The following is a 22,150-nucleotide window of genomic DNA, read 5'->3' as shown; positions in this document are numbered from 1 at the left end:
ATAAGTACACAAACAGGTTGAACTCGATGGACAAATTGTCTTTTTTCAACCTCAGAAACTATGTAACCTAATTTACATAAAGTCTCTTTTATCCAAAGCGCTTCTTTTGAAGTTTCTGTGAGTGCCATGTACTCTACCTCTGTTGTAGAAAGAGCAACTGTGGGTTGTTTCCTACTTGCCCAGCTTACGGCTGCACCTGCCAGTGCAAACAGGTATCCAGTATAAGAACGTCTATCATCCTCATCTGATCCCCAGTTGGTGTAACAGAATACTTTTAAGCTGGTATCTGTTGATCTTGTAAATCTTAGCTTTAGTGAACTTGTACCTTTGAGGTACCTTAGTATTCTCCTTACTGCAATCCAGTGTTGTCTCCCATGATTATTTGCGAACTGGCTTGCCCGACTCGCTGCATGTGTGATGTCAGGTCGTGTCCCAATACTTGCATACATCAAACTACCAAAAGCATTTTGATAAGGGATTTCTTGCCTTTCTTCTATCTTCCCCTTGCTGCTTGGGAACATGGCCTTGACCATCTTTGTACTTTTATCAATGGGAGTACTTACTCGTTTTACATCTGTCTTTCCGTATTTGGAAATTATTGCCTCAATGTATATTTGTTGGTCAATTGTGACAGTTCACTCTTGCAGGTTTTGTACAATTTTCATACCTAATAGATGATTTGCAGGGCCTAGATCTTTCAACTTGAATCTTAGTTTAAGCTGTAGCTTGAAGTCAGTGATGTGATCTTCTTGACCTGCCAAAAGTAAATCATCCACAATAGACAGCTATGTGGAACAACTTTTCTTTGATAGTTTTGTGGTATAGGCAGTGATCAGTCTTTGACATAACAAAGTTCAATTCTAGAAGCACTGCATCCTACTTTACATACCAGCAACAACCACTTTGCTTCAGGCCGCATAGTGACTTCCTTAAGAGACAAACCTTCCCAGTTTGGAATATATCCATGTCATAGTGTTCAGGTGGCTCCATATAAATTTTCTCAACTAACTCTCCATTCAGGAATACAGAATCAAAGTCTAGCTGATATAACAGTAGATCATGCAGTGTAGCAATAGCAATCAATAACCTTAAGGTGCTATACCTTGCGAATGGTGAGTAGATCTCTCCGTAATCAATTCCATACTTCTGGGTGTATCCCTTGGCAACAAGACGGGCTTTGTAAGGAGCTACAGTCCCGTCTCCATTTAACTTCTTTCAGAAAACTCACTTGTTCTTAATCGTTTTATGGTCACTTGGTCTATCAACCATAGTCCATATACTGTTATCATTTAGTGCTGACAGTTCTGTATCAATTGCTGACTTCCACTCTGTCCAATCACTGCTTGACTTTGCTTCCTGTATGTTTTGAGGTTCACAGTAAGCTATGTTTGCATACTTCTCACTATATTTCTTGGTTGGAACACCTTTGTTGTTCCTCATAGAACTTCTGTTCCCTTACTTGTCTGCTTTGACACTCTCAGATTCAGACACGCTTTCTGCTGTCTGTACAACCAATGATACATTTTCTTGTTGCTCCACTGCTCCAGTTAGTGGTACTGTCTTGTAGAATACCACATCTCTAGATTTAAGAAGACGTTTATTTGTAACATCCCAAAGTCTGTATCCTTTGCTTTCGTCGCAGTATCTGAGCATTAAACATTCTATGGATTTTGTATCTAGCTTTCTCCTTTTCTCCTTTGGTATATGTGCAAAAGCTTTGCTCCTGAAGACACGAAGATGACTGATACTTGGCTTTTTCCTGGAACAAGCCCCAGTGGCGTTTTACCTTTGATGGCCACTGTAGGTGCTCGATTCTTTAGGTATACTGCAGTAGATACTGCTTTTGCCCAAAACTTATTTTCCAGGCCAGCTTCACTAAACATAGTCCGTGCTCTTTCAACAATTGTGCAGTTTGCTCGCTCACTCACGCCATTCTGTTCCAGTGTGTAGGCAATTGTTAGCTGATGCTTTATGCCATATTTCCTAAGGAATGCAGCTAAGAATTTGTTATCATACTCTCCACCGTTGTCTGATCTCAGGATCTTTATTTTCAGACCTGTTTGATTCTCCACCAGGTTTTTGTATTCCACACTTTTGTTGACCACTTCACTCATCTCTTTAAGGAAGTACACGTGTGTCATTCTTGTGCCGTCATCAATGAGAGTCATGAAATACCTGTAGCCACTGATTGATTCTTCCTCTATTGGACCACACACATCTGTGTGCACTAGAGCTAATGGTGTCTCTGCTCTATTAACTGACTTTGGAAATGGGCTGCGAGTTTGCTTGCCTTTATTCAACTCTCACCCATGGGTCTTTCAGCGTTGCTCACAGTGAACCCTGTTACCATTCCATCTAGCAGTTTCAGGGCATTGTCATATCCTAGATGACTTTGTGCCACAGCTCCATTGACTGTTTTTCATCAGTAGCCATCATTGCAGTACACTCCTCAGTGTCCAGTACATATAGTTGGTTGCACCGGGTTGCTGAAGCAATAACAGTCCCTCTTTTATTCTGCACTATACATTTGCCCTTCTGAAATTGGACTTTATAGCCTTTTTTCTCTAGTATGCTAATAGCAATGAGATTACTTCCTAAATCAGGCACGTACAACACATCTTGGATATCTGTAATAGCTGTTTCTCCTTCAATTCTTAAACGTACTGTGATTGTGCCAGCCTGTAATGCAGTAAGGACCTTATTTCCAATTCCTGTAACTGTAGTGAGAACACACGGTGTTAAAGAATTGAACCAATGCCTACTGCAACTGAGATGTCTAGTGGCCCCCGAGTCCATGTACCAGCAATCCTTACTGTGACTGTCTGCTACATTCAGTGCTGACTCGTTTGGCTTGTCACACTGCTTCTGCGCACCACTTGAATTTCTCATTCTGCAATCTAAAGCCTTATGTCCTATCTTGTGACATACAAAACATTTGTATTTGTGCTTTTTGGACTTTGTACCCTTTGTGATCAAGGCAGAACCCTCACCTATGCTCTCGACAGGAATACGTTCTTGAAACTGCAGCAACTTGGCCCTTACAATCTCTGTTGTCAGCTTAGTGTCATTTTACTCTAACGCAACCACCAAAAAAAATCAAATTCTGGTGTCAGATTCTGTACCATAGCCAGTGCCACTTCTTCCTCGTCCACCTGTGCCCCCACAGGTGCCAACTGCTGAGCTATCGACAGTAACTTATCAATGTAATCATTCATGTCCTTGCAAGCACTCAGTTTCCTTCTATATAGCATGCGTCCTAAACTTATCCTTCTCATTAGACCTTTATCTTCATATGCATTTTGCAGGGCTCTCCACATGTCCTTAGCTGACACTTTCCCACTGACTATTGAAAAGACATGCTGCTCCACAGCTAAACCTATTGTCCCGATGGCTCTGTCTACGTCATCTGGGTTTGGACCTGCTCCTGGGTCTATAGTAACCTTCCACATCTTTTCCCGCTTAAGCTGCATCTCCATGGCAAACTTCCATGTGGCAGTTCTCTGAACCTTTCAGCTTCGTAAAGTTCATGCTGTATCCGGTGTTATACATCCTTGCTGCACTTGTATAAAATGTCACTTTAAACTTTGTCAGTGTGATTACTCAAAAGCACTCAGGGGGTTAATCTTCAGGCACACGCGGGTCTGGGGCGCGGGACTGGGCCCATAACCTGTTGGCAGAGTATACCGGATTGCCTGGTGCAGTGACATCAGTCCACACACTTAATGAACAGTAATGCAGGTTTAATCAGAAAACACACAGGTGACTTTGATGTATTATTGATATAGGTAATTGGCCCCCTTATATCATACAAGGTAACACAGAAGTGGTAGCAGTACTTATCAGTCTGTTTGTGTGGCTGCGTTATCTCAACAGAAGTTGTCTCCGTTGGAAAGGGACGGAGGACTGCACAGCCGTGCAGACTGACTCCCGCTGTAGAGAAGGTGCAGTGCCCAGCTCTGTAATAGCTCCGGAGCTGCGGTACATGCATGGAAACGCTGTTTAAGTCTCTCTCACTGAGCTCCGCTCCTGGTCTCAGCTCTGCACGCTTACTCACTCACTCTAAGATGGAGGATCACAGCATTACACATACTAAGCTCTGCCTCCGAGAGACACTGGCACAAGGGGATAAACACTAGGGGATGCACCCATAGGCTTCTATGGTAGAAGGAGACAGGCACAGAGTGCATCATCTACTAACTCACTTCACATTAAAGAAGTGAAGTAAAACATCTGCTTTCCCCTGAATCATGCTCGGTGGAGCCTCATACTGTATATTTCTTCAGGCAGTGAGGGTACAGAGTGTCAGGAGGGTGTTCTGGTGTCAGGGACTGCAGTTCCACTGGTACCTGCGGTCATGTACCATTGGACTGTCTGACAGCCAATATCCCATAGTGTGTCCGATGTCCACTCAATGGTGCGCACAGCAGTGGATTAGAGATGCAGCAGTTGGGCGTCTCAGGAAAGACCAGTCAGCTGCAGCATTAGCATAAATTCGCAGTATCTGCAGCAACAAAAGTCGCAGCCGCTCCTGCATTAGCACCAAATCAGGCTCACTGCCAGTAAAACAAGGCACACAGCAACACAAATATACTCTGACCTAAAAATTGGGTCACATGTCACAGCTTGGTTTGCAGGGGCAACAGAAGGTCTTGTCTTATGTGTGAAATGCTTTGATTGGTAAGATATCCAGGGGTATAGAAAAGATATCCCAAAGTACAAGATCCCAGGGAGATAATGGTTACGGAAGAGTTCTTCCAAGTGGCTGACCTGGTGAGCAGGCAAATTGCATCTGGGGGCAGTTCGTGTGATAAGTAAAGGAAACCCCTGAGCATCCACATAGCTTATTCACTGGGGATGCAGTCAATTTACCGACAATCAAAATCCTGACAGCAATTGGCTGACGGTCAAAATCCCAACAAGGTCAAAATACCGACATTTGAAATAGTGACATGGTCAAAATACCGACGTGTAAAATGTCGACAGGTCAAAACGCCGGCATGAGTTTTTCATTGAAACCGACTTGTTCATACTTTACCATCCCAGTGGACCTGTAGGGGGAATATAATAGTGTGCCGAGAGGCACCGTGCCCGAAGCATGGTGAGCGCAGCACACTTATATGGTGTCCATGTCGACCTATGTCAACGTACACACAAAAAAAAATATGAAAAACTCGTTGGTATTTTGACCTGTTGACATTTTACATGTCGGTATTTTGACCTTGTCTGTATTTTAAATGTCGGTATTTTGTCCATGTCGGGATTTTGACCATTGGTCAATTGCTGTCGGGATTTCGACCGTCAGGATTTTGATTGTAGGTATTTCATACCGCTCCCATTCACTGAGATGGCCGATGTGCAAATTGTTGAGTAGGACAATCACTTCCCCGAAGATCTGGCCTTGACGTCTGCGCAGAAGATAGCAAGGACTCTGGTATAGGCTCTTTGTTACCTGCTGCAAATGCATCATATTTCTGTCAGAGGAAATCAATGGAAACATGGCTCCAACGGCTGCCCAATCAGACCATGACCTTGGTGCATGGTGGGAATGCAGGCACCTTTTGGAATCATGGGTCCATGTATACCCATTATAGATATGCTCATAGGTTTCAGCAGGAGCCAACATGGGTGTGCCGCTCTGGGACTTCCCCCCCACATAATGGACTACTTTCTCCCACCCCCACTCCCTTCTTCCTGGACATAGGTGTCCATTCATGAAGCAGTGAAAAGTGTGGAGAATTGGGCCAGTGGAGAAGTTGCCCATGGCAACCAATCAGCTGCTCTGTCTAATTTTATAGTATGCAAATTATAAATGTTACCTCAACACTGATTGGCTGCCACGGGCAACTTCTCCATTGGCTCACTTCCCCACTCTTTTCACTGCTTCATTAATAGACCCCATAGGCTGCTTACCTGAGCGGCCCAGGTGAATAGTCTATAGAGAATATTTAATAAACATAATTACGGAGAACCGGCTTCTCCCCCCCCCCCCCCCCCCCCCCACTTCCCCCACCCAGTGCACATCAGCAGCCAGCATCTCTCCCCAAAGCCAAAGCACATCAGCAACCGGCATCTCCCCCCACAGCCAGAGAACATCAGCAACCGGCATCTCCCCCCACAGCCAAAGCACAACAGCAACTGCCATCTCCCCCCACAGCCAGAGCACATCAGCAACAGGCATCTCCCCCCCACAGCCAGAGCACATCAGCAACAGGCATCTCCCCCCACAGCCAGAGCACATCAGCAACAGGCATCTCCCCCCACAGCCAGAGCACATCAGCAACTGCCATCTCCCCCCACAGCCAGAGCACATCAGCAACAGGCATCTCCCCCCACAGCCAGAGCACATCAGCAACAGGCATCTCCCCCCACAGCCAGAGCACATCAGCAACCGGCATCTCCCCCCACAGCCAGAGCACATCAGCAACCGGCATCTCCCCCCACAGCCAGAGCACATCAGCAACCGGCATCTCCCCCCACAGCCAGAGCACATCAGCAACAGGCATCTCCCCCCACAGCCAGAGCACATCAGCAACTGCCATCTCCCCCCACAGCCAGAGCACATAAGCAACAGGCATCTCCCCCCACAGCCAGAGCACATCAGCAACAGGCATCTCCCCCCACAGCCAGAGCACATCAGCAACAGGCATCTCCCCCCCCACAGCCAGAGCACATCAGCAACTGCCATCTCCCCCCACAGCCAGAGCACATCAGCAACCGTCATGTCCCCCCCCACAGCCAGAGCACATCAGCAACCGGCATCTCCCCCCACAGTGAGAGCACATCAGCAACCGGCATCTCCCCCCCACAGCCAGAGCACACCAGCAACCGGCATCTCCCCCCACAGCGAGAGCACATCAGTGGACAGGCATTCCCACCCTACCCGCAGTAGCAGCACAGCACAGCACACGGCACGTACTTGCTCCAGGACCCGTACCTGGCAACAGCCTCCCTGTATCACTACCTTCTCTGCACCCAGCCTCGCACTGCTAGTTAGCGCATGCGCATTGAAGCCAAACAGTGGTTTCATTAAACAGGAACTGAAAGCTCGCCAGGACGGACAGCTTTTGCTTCGCCTGTCCCGGCGGGTTAATTCAATAAAATATGGAGAATTTAAAAATGCGAAAACTGGTGAATTATTTGTTAAATGCAAAAATACGTTTATTAAATATCCCCCTGAGTCCCAGAGCAAGGGGTGGAGGAGGTAGTCTGTGACCCGGCAGAGGGGGGAAGTCCCAAAGCGGCACACCCGTGTCGGTTACTGTGCATGCCTACGGATATGCTAATGTATTGTTGAAGTTAGTAGTGAGAAAAAAAACACAAAGTCATTTATGAAGGCGTTATGTCATTTATGGGTACGTTTAGTTATATATTTGTATAAGATTAGCGGTTATAAATATGCAACTGTTTTCTCCATGTATGTAATCAATAAATATTGTGGACAATTTTCATCTACGCAAGTGTAAGCTTCAATTATTGATTTATTACAGGCATGTCATCATGTGTGTGGCATGTAGAATGACTGATGCTGTATAGTTACATGCATGTTAGAGACTAGTAGTCAGGACTAGTAAGCCATAGCCACAAAGGGCTTAGTACATGTACTATCAGTAAAGCAAAACAGCAAGCAAGTGGGAAAAGCCACGCTGCACTGCAGGTGGAGCAAATGTAACATGTGCAGAGAGATTTACATTTGGGTGAGGTACAGTATGTTCCATCTGAAATTAGAAAAAAGAAGGACATTCCACAAACAATTTACATGTACAGATGTGTCCTCATACACCCAGCTTCAATATCCCATCAGCTCAAGACGCCTGGCGCGAGTAAGCAGCACCAGTTGGTGCAATGTGGTGACTTTTCCTTTATATTTGCTTCTTATTTGCACCGCAGACAGCGCACAACACCACTCAATTTGTACCAGAGACGCCGGGCTGCTCAGGAATTCAATTTAAGTATGCACAAAGTTGCAGATGAAAAACAACGGAACTTGCTGTGGAAAAAAAAACCTGCAGCTCTTCATGGCCCTCATTCCGAGTTGATCGCTCGCTAGCTGTTTTTAGCAGCTGTGCAAACGCATAGTCGCCGCCCACGGGGGAGTGTATTTTCGCTTTGCAAGTGTGCGAACGCCTGTGCAGCCGAGCTCTGCAAAAAAAATTGTGCAGTTTCAGAGTAGGTCTGAACTTACTCAGCCCTTGCGATCACTTCAGTGTTTTTGGTGCCGTATTGACTGCACACACCCGCCCTCCAAACGCCCGGACACGCCTGCATTTTCCCTACCACTCCCAGAAAACGGTCAGTTGACACCCAGAAACGCCCTCTTTCTGTCAATCTTCTTGCGATCGGGTGTGCGTATGGATTCTTTGTTAAATCCATAGCTCAGCAACGATCCGCATTGTACCCGTACGACGTGCATGCGCATAGCGGTGCATACACATGCGCAGTAGTGACCTCATTGCACCACAGCGAAAATTGACAGCGTGCGATCAACTCGGAATGACCCCCATATATAGATTTATACTCAGTTGCACACATATTAACAATTGTCGCATATCAAAATAATCAGTGCTGCCTGCTTTTGTCGCTTCCAATTGTTTCATTTGTGCGACTAAGACACACTTCTGACTGTAAAAGACGCTCTGCACAAGCCGATTTGCATAAGACTTGGCACTGAGAAGGGCTGTTTTCTGCGACTGCGTCAAGAGTGAACACATTTGTACAGAGACATACCAAAGTTTGGGTCCGATTCAGGCCTGATCGTTAGGCTGCGTTTTCTCACAGCCTGCGATCAGATCTGAACTGCGCATGCGTATGCACCGCAATGCGCAGGTGTGATGGACTGCAGCAACGGGGATCGCCGGTCAATGACGGGATGGTGCGAAAATTTCGATCGCAAGGAGATTGACACAAAGAGGGCGTTTGTGGATGCCAACTGACCGTTTTCAAGGAGTGTCTGGAAAAACACAGGCGTGTCCAAGCATTGGAAGGGAGGGTGTCTGACGTCAAATCCGGTCCCGGACAGGCTGAAGTGATCGCAGCGGCTGAGTAAGTCCCGGGCTGCTCAGAGACTACACAAAATCAGTTTGTACAGCTCTCTACACATGCGATCGCACACTTGCACAGCTAAAATACAATCCCCCTGTAGGCGCCGACTATCTGATCGCAGGTTTGCAAAAATCGCTGCCCAGCTATCAGGTCTGAATTACGCCCTTTGTTTCAATGTTAACTAGAGATCTTGTAGATTTATTCCTTAACCTCACTTTAGGTACTAAGAATGTACAGTCATGAAAATAGATGAATGCATAAAATAATGCTCTGAAGACAGTTATAACTAATAATTAATTGTACCCAAACAAGGGGCCTAATTCAGAGTTGATCGCAGCAGCATGGGGGTCATTCCAAGTTGATCGTTAGCTGCCGTTATTCACTGCGTAGCGATTAGTGAAAAAACGGCTAATCTGCGCATGCGTATGCAAAGATTCCAGTCGCAGAAAGCCAAACGCAGGAGGATTGACATGAAGTGGGCACTTCTGGGTGTCAACTGACCGTTTTCAGGGAGTGCTTAGAAAAACGCAGGCGTGTCTAGAAAAACAGGCGTTTCTGGAAAAATGCAGGCGTGGCTGGGCGAACTCTGGGCGGATGTGTGATGTCAAAAGCTGTCGCTCCATCGTTAGAATTAACGCACACGAAGAGTACAGGGCTGGTCTTGTTTTGCACAAAATGATTTTGCAGGCGCTCTGCTGCACAAGCGTTCGCACTTCTTCAAAGCGAAAATACACTCCCCAGTGGGCGGCGACAATGCGTTTGCACGGCTGCTAAAAGTAGCTAGTGAGCGATCAACTCGGAATGACCCCCCATGTGCACTGCAGGGGAGGTAGATATAACATGTGCAGAGAGAGTTAGATTTGGGTAGGGTGTGTTTAAACTGGAATCTAAATTGCAGTGTAAAATTAAAGCAGCCAGTATTTACCCTGCACAGAAACAATATAACCCACCCAAATCTAACTCTCTACACGTTATATCTGCCCCCCCCCCCCCCCTCTCTGCAGTACACATGGTTTTGCCCATTTTCTAACAAATTTGCTGCTGCAATCAGATCTGAAGTAGGCCCAAGGTCCTCAACGCACCCTAGCAGTCTAGGTTTTAAGGATTTCTGTGGCTGAACAGATAATGGTTAAATCGAAGTGATTGAGGTGCTAATTTAATTCACCTGTGGTCAATCATGACTATTTTTTTAAACTTGGCCACTAGGGTCTTGGCCATACTTGCCTACCTGACCCTCTCCATGGGGTAAATTTACTAAGATGGGAGTTCTATTTAAGATGGGATGTTGCCCATAGCAACCAATCAGATTCCAGATATGATCTTCTAGAAGGTGCTAGATAAATGAGACGAAAAATCTGATTGGTTGCTATGGGCAACATCCCATCTTAAATAGAACTCCCATCTTAGTAAATTTACCCCCATGAGGGAGAAAATGCTCTGGTCCTGGACTTACCTGGTAATGTATGATTGCCATCACCTGTGGTGAGCTAGTTAATTGATAAGAAAGGTGTTTCACCACAGGTGATGGCAATCATACATTACCAGGAAAGTCCAGGAACAGAGCATTTTCTCCCTCATGGAGAGGGTCAGGTAGGCAAGTATGGTCTTGGCCTTGGGGACTGAGTTTAGGAACTACTGGTATATGATATAGATAATAGCCTTCAAGTTCATTCTTGCAGCTTTTGACAAAATTGGATGGTACCCAGGACTGGAACAGAAGTATATGGAAGCAATCCCAAAAGTAATCGTACCCAACACAACGTGCCATCTGCCCCGCAGTGATGCTTTCCATATGATGCGAGACCCCATCACTGGGGACCTGCCATGGCCTGGTCTTATATTTGGTCTGACCGTGTTGGCCACCTGGGTTTGGTGCACTGACCAGGTGAGTGGGTGGACCTTGCTGTGTCATCAAGCACAATCTCCTTTCCTGATGAAATTTTTCTCCCCCATGCCAAAAAATTCTCTGGCGCCCCCCCCCCCCCCCTAATTGGCAACAGCAAAGTGATGAATCCACGCGCTGTGCAAAAGGGGTGTGACCTTGCTGAAATGGGTGTGGCTTTGTATAAAGGGGCGTGGTTTTTGCCGGAAAAGACTACCTTATACCCCAGTTTTGCAACCTGCACGCCCAGACGTTGGCCACCATAGGAAAAAAAAATAATCCTGATTCATGCCCCTTACATTATTTGTCATTTTTCCTCCGTATAGTAATGCCCAGTATACATTATGCCACATACTGCAATGGCCCTTAGACATTATGCCACACACAATAATGCCCATGACACAATATGCCCAACACCATAATGCCCCCGACACATTATGCCACACACCGTAATGCCTGTGACACATTATGACAGGCATCGCAATGCCCGTTATTCATTATGCTACACACTGCAATGCCCCTGATACATTATAGCACATACAATGCCTGTGACACATTGACACACACCGTAATGTCCGTGATACATTATGCCACACACTGCAATGTCCGTGATACATTATGCCACACACTGCAATGACCCTGAGATATTATACCACATACCACAATGCCCATGATATAGTATGCCACACACCGTAATGCCTATGACACATACAGCAATGCCGATTATACCTTACGCCACACATCGCAATGCCCGTTATACATTATGCCACACACTGCAATGCCCCTGAGACAGTATACCACATACCACAATGCCCGTGATATAGTATGCCACACACCGTAATGCCTGTGACACATTAAGACACACACCGCAATGTCCGTGATGCATTATGCCACACACTGCAATGCCCATTACACATTAAGTCCTACAGTAAGGCTTCTAATTACTTTTAAATTACCTGCTCGTTGCCAGAGGTTTCATGCTCTTGGTTCCATGCATGGTGCCAGTGGTTTTCATGCTCAGGGTGTCATGCTCGTTGCCAGGGGTTTTATGCGGTAGGTGTTATGCTTGTTGCCAGAGGTATCACGTGCTGGGTTTCCAGCTTGTTGCCAGGTGGTAATATTCGTTGCCAGGGGTTTCATGCACTGGGTGTCATGCTCGTTGCTAGAGGGTAATGCTTGTTGCCAGGGATTTCATGAGCTGGGTGTTGTGCTTGTAACCAGGGTGTAATGCTTGTTGCTAGGGCTGTGGTCCCAGTGCCACATATGCCCCCAGTGCCAGATATTCTCCCACAATGCCAGGTACACATATGCCCCGAGGGCCAAATATGCCCCCCCCAGGACCAAATATGCCCCCCAGTGCCAAATATGCTCCCCCAGTGCCAAATATGCCCCCCAAGTGCCAAATATGCCCCCCAGTGCCAAATATGCTCCCCCAGTGCCAAATATGCTCCCCCAGTGCCAAATATGCTCCCCCAGTGCCAAACATGCCTCCCCCCGTGCCAAATATGTTCCCCCCGTGCCAAATATGCTCCCCCAGTGCCAGGTAAACCTCCCCCCCCCCCTCCCCCGGGCTCCCCCGCTGCTGTGCTGTTTTGGGAAGGAGGGAAACGGAGGACACAGCGCGCGCCTCTCCTGTGTGTCCTTCCTGCGTCTCCGGTTGCAGCGGCGTGCCTATCAAATGAAGTGACGGTTCATGAGCCAATCAGAGCTCACGAATGGGCACTTCATTTAACAGACATGCCGCTCCCCTCGGAGCCCCAGGAGGGACACACAAGAGAGACGTGCGCTGTGCCCTCCGTATCCCTCCTTCCCAAAACAGAATCAGTGGCGGCGGCTAGGGCGCCCCGCAGCCCTGCATGCCTCCAAGCGATCGCAGTGGCTGCGGACCCCTAGTTATGCCACTGCGTGTGAATACAGAACACTGCTTTGCTTTTTGTTGCTGGAGATTGCATATACAGCCATACAGAGCTTATTAGCTTATGCCAATATCTTTGTCAGTGGAAAGCAATGTGTAGCACTCCAGCTGCTGGGGAATTACACATCCCAGCATGCCCTGCCACAGTTATGCTGTTAAATCATGCTAAAACTGGGATGTGCAGTTCCATAGCAAAGTTAAAAAACATTACATATTGTTTGTTTTAAATCAACTAGGTTTTGAGATATTGCCACCATTTCTTCCAATGGAGAGTAAACAGAGAACAGGTATTGAATCAAAACGCAGAGGCGGGTACTGCAGGGGTGTGGCCAAACCATGGAGTCAATGCCATGTCCTCTCCCTATAAAATCAGTGTCAAATACTACGCTCGTGAGCTGTAAATCCTCAGCATTTACCCTTCGGAGCTGGATAATTAGTTCCCGCTCCCCCTCCTCCTTTCCTTACACATAAATCAGATATAGATCTACAGTAGATGTACTGTACATACAGCTATCCCCAAACTGCGCCAAATAGCCCAGTATAGAGCACCATGCAGGGCTATCTTTTCGTATGGGCTCACTGGACACTTGCCCACGGGTCACACGAGAAAAAGGGCCTAGGTTGATAGCTGAGGGTCCCGTTTCCAGAGGTGCCAGATTTTTGAAAATCTCAAAGCAGAGGTCCCCATCTGAGCCTGTTAATTGCTCTTCCCAGCCAGATATCTATCTGACTTATAGTTTTTCTGAGGATATACACCAAAAGCAGTGGACACTGGGAGCTTGTCTCTACTATGCCCAAAGCCAGAGATATCAGCCTTCCAGCGGCTGGTCCCTGCTCCAGCTCCACATGCCTGGTATGCTGTTTTATATTTTCGTCAGTGCCCAGTACCTCCTGAAAGGTGGGACTATCTAGTTTTTTTTTTATACCATTGAAAACTAAGAAATCTCTTTCCAGGAACTGGAGATATCTGCAGTCAAGCAAGCTGCCCTCCCACCGGAAAATTATGAATATTAAGCCCACTCCACTATCCACCCCTCTCCTGCATATTAAACCTATCCAACCACCCTAGAAGTCATGTACTGGGGCCCCTTCATTCAGCCCAATGGCCCCATCTACAGGTTACTGTCCTCCCTCCCATTCCATCTCCCACCATCTGTGCAGTAAAGGAGTCATTAGCAGAAATTACTGCTCCAGATCCTACATGTTGAGCGGAAGATAGAACACCCCCTACCACCCGCGGGACATCACAGCTGCCGCTGATACTACCCCCCACCCCAACCGGTGGAGGATGGGTAGGGGCCCCAGTACATTGCTTTGCCCAGGGGCCTACACTGCTGTTAAGGCGGCCCTGACACCATGGACTCTCTAAGCCAATCCATGTGTCCCGCGGCATACAGGACATTTATTTTGTACAAAATCGGCATCTATTTTGCATCACTACTGTGACAAAAGTAAAATGCATAGGTAATCACTGGCACCGACATTGCATACAGTAGCTGTGTGCAAGTCCGGCACTAACCTGGGTAGTAAAACAACGTTGTGCTTAATCTGCATTTTTATACTAGTGTGCCCAGCACACTAGAAGATAATCTGTGGGAGGAATTCAATTAGGAGCGAGGTTTAGCGGACCTCATGCCCAATTTTGTATTAATGCGGGTATGCGCGCTTCTGATGCCCGCTGTATCCAATTTACAAAAAATGGTTGCAGGGTTTTGAGTGCTGAAAACCTTGCCACGCAAGTGGAAAAAAAAACACAAAAAAACCCAAACCTGTTTGGTGGTCTTCGCGGCTCCCGGTGGTCTCCCCTCCATCTTCCCACTGGGGAGGGGGGCTCCTGAGAGTCTCGGAGGCTGCTGGGAGGCTCCTGGGAGGCTCAAGGGCTGCTGAGAGATGTAGTTGTCCCAGTGGCTGTCTCTGGGGGGGATGACACAGCCCAGGGGGGGCGCACACACACCAGGGGTCACACAGACACTCATGTACACACACTAACACACACTCACATCCATTATACTCATCGCTGCTGCAGAGGACCGGATCATGGCGCTGGGGGAGAAGACCCCACTTTGGAAGGTGAGTAATTACTGACTAATTAAGCTAATTGGAAACTTCCGATTGCTTAATTAGACCTCAGGGGGTTGCTACCGGAGGACCAGAGCGAGTCCCAATGATTTTTCCTAAAATTAATGATTTTAGGAAAAATCAGACTTGGTCTGGGTGTGTGTGAAAAAAAAAAGACGCAGTACTTGCTATAGAAATGAATATGTCCCATTTTCAGTACAGCAATTAAATACCAAAACCCTGTGGCTGCAGGAAAAACCCAGCAATATGGGTTTAAAAAAAAAAAAAAAATTCCTGCTGGCAATTTAATCCGCTCCTCCTGCGTGGCTATGATACGAGTAAGACGCTAAATTCAAAAGTCTGGTAATGGCTATCTGTGCCTCATGTCACATGATGCAGATATAATAGATGCATGAGGACATATCTGTAGCTGGTATGTTACCAAAGAGACTCAGGGGTCTATTCATGAAGCAGTGAAAAGTCTGGAGAAGTGAGCCAGTAGAAAAGCTGCCCATGGCATCCAATCAGCTGCTCTGTATAATTTTATAGTATGCAAATTTTAAATGTTACGTCAATGCGGATTGGTTGCCATGGGCAACTTCTCCACTGGTTCACTTCTCAACACTTTTCACTGCTTCACGAATAAACCCCAAAGAGAGCGTTTTTTTTTATTTTTAGTTTCCACTCTCAGTGGCATTCACACCTTATTAATTAATTATACGCTTGATTTAAATTAGCGTATATGATTTTAAAGATTGGTGCATGTTTATTTATTTATTTATTTACAGTAGTTTTGTAAATCCTCTCTGTTTTTTTAGTAATAAGTCACGTTTAATATGAAGCATTCTGTCCAGAGGCTCAGGGGGGGAGAGAGTGGCAGTTTGGTGCGGTGCATCGCATCATCGTTAAACCACACCCCCACCTCCCCACTGTGCAATGGAACATCAGCCATCTCAGGACCATCCACTTGTATATACTGTATATAGATATAATAAAACCACTGTTTCAAATTGCAATATTGTTATATGAATACTTAATGAATACATTCCATTTCCAGGTCATTGTGCAGAGATCTCTGTCAGCCAAGAACCTCTCTCACGCCAAAGGGGGCTCCATTGTTGGGGGTTACCTGAAAATATTGCCCACGTTCTTCGTAGTATTGCCAGGAATGATCAGCAGGGCGCTCTATCCAGGTGAGGTTCCTGTGGTTTCTCTGAGAGGAATTATGCTGTGGAAAATGATATGTGACACGTCATAAAAGCCTCTTATTGAAGATGCAGAGTGAGTACTGCACCAGTCTGCGTGGTGTACCATATGCAATATCACACACATGCGCGAAAGTGTGAATTGAGGCTAGTGTGTATGTAACACTTACGTAGGCCATGTACAGAAAGGGGGCAGTGGTGTACATGCGATTCACGCAGACCACAGTTTATGCACACACTTTTAGGACACGTAGGAAGTACATCTTGGCCAATATTTACTAAAAAATCGAGTTTGTCCGATTTGTGTTTTTTTTTCTAAGTCCCAACACGGGAATTCACTAAGCACAAATCTCGGCAGTGTTTGGGCTATTCGTAATGGTTTGATTGGCAAAGTTCTGAAATACGAATGAATAGACCATCGGTCAAACGCGGCTGTTATTTCATACAACACGGGTATTCACTATTCATTCGTATTTGGGTGTTAGTCTCTGAGTGCTCAAGTGCGGGTGTATTTTTTTGTGAATCGTTAAAAAAAGCAGCAAAAAAATAGACCTGCTTTTTCCAGTCGAGTTTGGATAACCATGCACGGATCAGTGAGATCTGTGCATGGTTATCTATGGGAAAGGGACGTTTACTGTAAAAACTGGGAAAAATATTTGCGTGGGGTACCCCCTCCTAAGCATAACCAGCCTCTGGCTCTTTGAGCCGGTCCTGGTTGAAAAAATATGGGGGGAAAAATAACAGGGGTTCCCCCATATTTGATCAACCAGCACCGGGCTCTGCGCCTGGTCCTGGTGCCAAAAATACGGGGGACAAAAGGCGTAGGGGTCCCCCGTATTTTTGGAACCAGCACCGGGCTCCACTAGTCAGAGAGATAATGCCACAGCCGGGGGACACGTTTATCTTGGACCCTGCGGCCCTGGCATTAAATCACTAACTAGTCACCCCTGGCCGGGGTACCCTGGAGGAGTGGGAACCCCTTAAATCAAGGGGTCCCCCCCTCCAGCCACCCAAGGGCCAGGAGTGAAGCCCGAGGCTGTCCCCCCCATCCAAGGGCGGCGGATGGGGGGCTGATAGCCTTGTGAAAAAAATAGAATATTGTTTTTTTGTAGCAGTACTACAAGTCCCAGCAAGCCTCTCCCACAAGCTGGTACTTGGAGAACCACAAGTACCAGCATGCGGGGGGAAATGGGTTCGCTGGTACCTGTAGTACTAATACAAAAAAAATACCCAACAAAAAACAGGACACACACACCGTGACAGTAAAACTTTATTACATACATGCACACCTACATACATACATACTTACCTATGTTCACACGAGGCTCGGTCCTCTTCTCCATGTGGACTCCACGGGGTACCTGAGAAAAAAATTATACTCACATAATCCAGGGTACCTTATGTCCTCTTTGTAATCCACGTACTTGGCAAAAAAACAAACCGAAAAAGCTGAACCACGCACTGAAAGGGGTCCCATGTTTACACATGGGATCCCTTTCCCCGACTGCTGGGACCCCCCCTGACTCCTGTCAAAGAGGGTCCCTTCAGCCAATCAGGGAACGATTTAATGCCAGGGCCGCATGGACCAAGATAAAAGTGTCCCCCGGCTGTAGCATTATCTCTCTGACTAGTGGAGCCCGGTGCTGGTTCCAAAAATATGGGGGACCCCTACCCTTATTGTCCCCCGTATTTTTGGCACCAGGACCAGGCGCAGAGCCCGGTTCTGTTTGATCAAATATGAGGGAACCCCTGTCATTTATTTTCCCATATTTTTTCAACCAGGACTGGCTCAAAGAGCCCGAGGCTGGTTATGCTTAGGAGGGGGGACTCCACGCAATTTTTTTCAGATGTTAAAACAATTTAAACACCTTTTTAAGGAACACAATGAAGCCCTGCACGGATCTCACAGATCCGGTCGGGATTCCTTGTGTTTTGTCAGGCAGTGTTTTACTCATCACTCCCGTAAAACACTGCCTGACATTACGAAACACATCGACATCGGAAAATACGAATTTGGAAAAGTCGGCAGCTTAGTGAATGACCGTATCAGGATTCAAAAAGTTGCAGTAAAATGCACCCGATACCATTCGAGATCAAACACCCTTAAAAACGGCAAAAACACGAATCTTTGTAAATATACCCCCTTGTCTCCCTGCAGGTGCAAATACCTGCTGATTATGATGGCTGTCAGAAACCAGTTGCATACTAGTGATGTGCACCGGAAATTTTTCGGGTTTTGTGTTTTGGTTTTGGGTTCGGTTCCGCGGCCGTGTTTTGGATTCGGACGCGTTTTGGCAAAACCTCACCGAATTTTTTTTGTCGGATTCGGGTGTGTTTTGGATTCGGGTGTTTTTTTCAAAAAACCCTAAAAAACAGCTTAAATCATAGAATTTGGGGGGTCATTTTGATCCCATAGTATTATTAACCTCAATAACCATAATTTCCACTCATTTCCAGTCTATTCTGAACACCTCACACCTCACAATATTATTTTTAGTCCTAAGATTTGCACCGAGGTCGCTGGATGGCTAAGCTAAGTGACCCAAGTGGCCGACACAAACACCTGGCCCATCTAGGAGTGGCACTGCAGTGTCAGACAGGATGGCACTTGAAAAAAATACTCCCCAAACAGCACATGATGCAAAGAAAAAAAGAGGCGCACCAAGGTCGCTGTGTGACTAAGCTAAGTGACACAAGTGGCCGACACAAACACCTGGCCCATCTAGGAGTGGCACTGCAGTGTCACGCAGGATGGCCCTTCAAAAAAAATACTCCCCAAACAGCACATGACGCAAAGAAAAAAAGAGGCGCAATGAGGTAGCTGTGTGACTAAGATAAGCGACCCAAGTGGCCGACACAAACACCTGGCCCATCTAGGAGTGGCACTGCAGTGTCAGACAGGATGGCACTTCAAAAAAATTGTCCCCAAACAGCACATGATGCAAAAGAAAAATGAAAGAAAAAAGAGGTGCAAGATGGAATTGTCCTTGGGCCCTCCCACCCACCCTTATGTTGTATAAACAGGACATGCACACTTTAACGAACCCATCATTTCAGCGACAGGGTCTGCCACACGACTGTGACTGAAATGACTGGTTGGTTTGGGCCCCCACCAAAAAAGAAGCAATCAATCTCTCCTTGCACAAACTGGCTCTACAGAGGCAAGATGTCCACCTCATCATCATCGTCCGATTCATCACCCCTTTCACTGTGTACATCCCCCTCCTCACAGATTATTAATTCATCCCCACTGAAATCCACCATCTCAGGTCCCCGTGCACTTTCTGGAGGCAATTGCTGCTGGTGAATGTCTCCACGGAGGAATTGATTATAATTCATTTTAATGAACATCATCTTCTCCACATTTTCTGGAAGTAACCTCGTACGCCGATTGCTGACAAGGTGAGCGGCGGCACTAAACACTCTTTCGGAGTACGCACTGGAGGGAGGGCAACTTAGGTAGAATAAAGCCAGTTTCTGCAAGGGCCTCCAAATTGCCTCTTTTTCCTGCCAGTATACGTACGGACTGTCTGACGTGCCTACTTGGATGCGGTCACTCATATAATCCTCCACCATTCTTTCAATGGTGAGAGAATCATATGCAGTGACAGTAGACGACATGTCAGTAATCGTTGGCAGGTCCTTCAGTCCGGACCAGATGTCAGCACTCGCTCCAGACTGCCCTGCATCACAGCCAGCGGGTGGGCTCGGAATTCTTAGCCTTTTCCTCGCACCCCCAGTTGCGGGAGAATGTGAAGGAGGAGCTGTTGACGGGTCTCGTTCCGCTTGACTTGACAATTTTCTCACCAGCAGGTCTTTGAACCCCTGCAGACTTGTGTCTGCTGGAAAGAGAGCTACAACGTAGGTTTTAAATCTAGGATCGAGCACGGTGGCCAAAATGTAGTGCTCTGATTTCAACAGATTGACCACCCGTGAATCCTGGTTAAGCGAATGAAGGGCTCCATCCACAAGTCCCACATGCCTAGCGGAATCGCTCTGTTTTAGCTCCTCCTTCAATGTCTCCAGCTTCTTCTGCAAAAGCCTGATGAGGGGAATGACCTGACTCAGGCTGGCAGTGTCTGAACTGACTTCATGTGTGGCAAGTTCAAAGGGTTGCAGAACCTTGCACAACGTTGAAATCATTCTCCACTGCGCTTGAGACAGGTGCATTCCACCTCCTTTGCCTATATCGTGGCCAGATGTATAGGCTTGAATGGCCTTTTGCTGCTCCTCCATCCTCTGAAGCATATAGAGGGTTGAATTCCACCTCGTTACCACCTCCTGCTTCAGATGATGGCAGGTTCAGGTGTGTTTGGTGGTGCTCCAGTCTTCTGTACGCGGTGCCTGAACGCCGAAAGTGGCCCGCAATTCTTCGGGCCACCGACAGCATCTCTTGCACGCCCCTGTCGTTTTTTAAATAATTCTGCACCACCAAATTCAAGGTATGTGCAAAACATGGGATGTGCTGGAATTTGCCCAGATGTAATGTACGCACAATATTGCTGGCGTTGTCCGATGTCACAAATCCCCAGGAGAGTCCAATTGGGGTAAGCCATTCTGCGATGATCTTCCTCAGTTGCCGTAAGAGGTTTTCAGCTGTGTGCGTATTCTGGAAAGCGGTGATACAAAGCGTAGCCTGCCTAGGAACGAGTTCGCGTTTGCGAGATGCTGCTACTGGTGCCGCCGCTGCTGTTCTTGCAGCGGGAGGCAATACATCTACCCAGTGGGCTGTCAGTCATATAGTCCTGAGTCTGCCCTGCTCCACTTGTCCACATGTCCGTGGTTAAGTGGACATTGGGTACAACTGCATTTTTTAGGACACTGGTGACTCTTTTTCTGAGGTCTGTGTACATTTTCGGTATCGCCTGCCTAGAGAAATGGAACCTAGATGGTATTTGGTACCGGGGACACAGTACCTCAATCAAGTCTATAGTTGGCTCTGAAGTAACGATGGATACCGGAACCACGTTTCTCACCGCCCAGGCTGCCAAGGCCTCAGTTATCCGCTTTGCAGCAGGATGACTGCTGTGATATTTCATCTTCCTCGCAAAGGACTGTTGGACAGTCAATTGCTTACTGGAAGTAGTACAAGTGGTCTTCCGACTTCCCCTCTGGGATGCCGATCGACTCCCAGCAGCAACAACAGCAGCGCCAGCAGCAGTAGGCGTTACACTCAAGGATGCATCGGAGGAATCCCAGGCAGGAGAGGACTCGTCAGACTTGCCAGTGACTTGGCCTGTAGGACTATTGGCTTTCCTGGGTAAGGAGGAAATTGACACTGAGGGAGTTGGTGGTGTGGTTTGCGGGAGCTTGGTTACAAGAGGAAGGGATTTAGTGGTCAGTGGACTGCTTCCGCTGTCGCCCAAAGTTTTTGAACTTGTCACTGACTTATGATGAATGCGCTGCAGGTGACGTATAAGTGAGGATGTTCCGAGGTGGTTAACGTCCTTACCCCTACTTATTACAGCTTGACAAAGGCAACACACGGCTTGACACCTGTTGTCCGCATTTGTGTTGAAATAATTCCACATCGAAGAGCTGATTTTTTTTGTATTTTGACCAGGCATGTCAATGGCCATATTCGTCCCACAGACAACAGGTGTCTCCCCGGGTGCCTGACTTAAACAAACCACCTCACCATCAGAATCCTCCTTGTCAATTTCTTCCCCTGCGCCAGCAACACCCATATCCTCATCCTGGTGTACTTCAACACTGACATCTTCAATTTGACTATCAGGAACTGGACTGTGGGTGCTCCTTCCAGCACTTGCAGGGGGCGTGCAAATGGTGGAAGGCGCAAGCTCTTCCCGTCCAGTGTTGGAAAGGTCAGGCATCGCAACCGACACAATTGGACTCTCCTTGGGGATTTGTGATTTCGAAGAACGCACAGTTCTTTGCTGTGCTTTTGCCAGCTTAAGTCTTTTCTTTTTTCTAGCGAGAGGATTAGTGCTTCCATCCTCATGTGAAGCTGAACCACTAGCCATGAACATACGCCAGGGCCTCAGCCGTTCCTTGCCACTCCGTGTCGTAAATGGCATATTGGCAAGTTTA

General features: G+C 47.1%; 1 protein-coding gene across 8 annotated transcripts in view; it reads left to right on the top strand.

The window, feature by feature from the left end:
• The window catches only part of SLC5A9 (solute carrier family 5 member 9), a 166,506-nt gene that overhangs the window by 116,614 nt on the left and 27,742 nt on the right, over positions 1 to 22,150 (top strand). For all 8 annotated transcript variants that reach the window (XM_063939579.1, XM_063939582.1, XM_063939583.1 and 5 more), the window contains 2 exons: positions 10,719 to 10,924; positions 15,952 to 16,087. In XM_063939579.1, the coding sequence (XP_063795649.1) occupies positions 10,719 to 10,924; positions 15,952 to 16,087 (342 nt within the window). The remainder of the gene's footprint in view (positions 1 to 10,718; positions 10,925 to 15,951; positions 16,088 to 22,150) is intronic.

This window comes from Pseudophryne corroboree, chromosome 9, assembly GCF_028390025.1.
Source record: "Pseudophryne corroboree isolate aPseCor3 chromosome 9, aPseCor3.hap2, whole genome shotgun sequence".
Lineage (NCBI taxonomy): Eukaryota > Metazoa > Chordata > Amphibia > Anura > Myobatrachidae > Pseudophryne > Pseudophryne corroboree.
The sequence above is the reverse complement of the archived record's forward strand: the minus strand, read 5'-3'. Positions and strand labels throughout refer to the sequence as shown.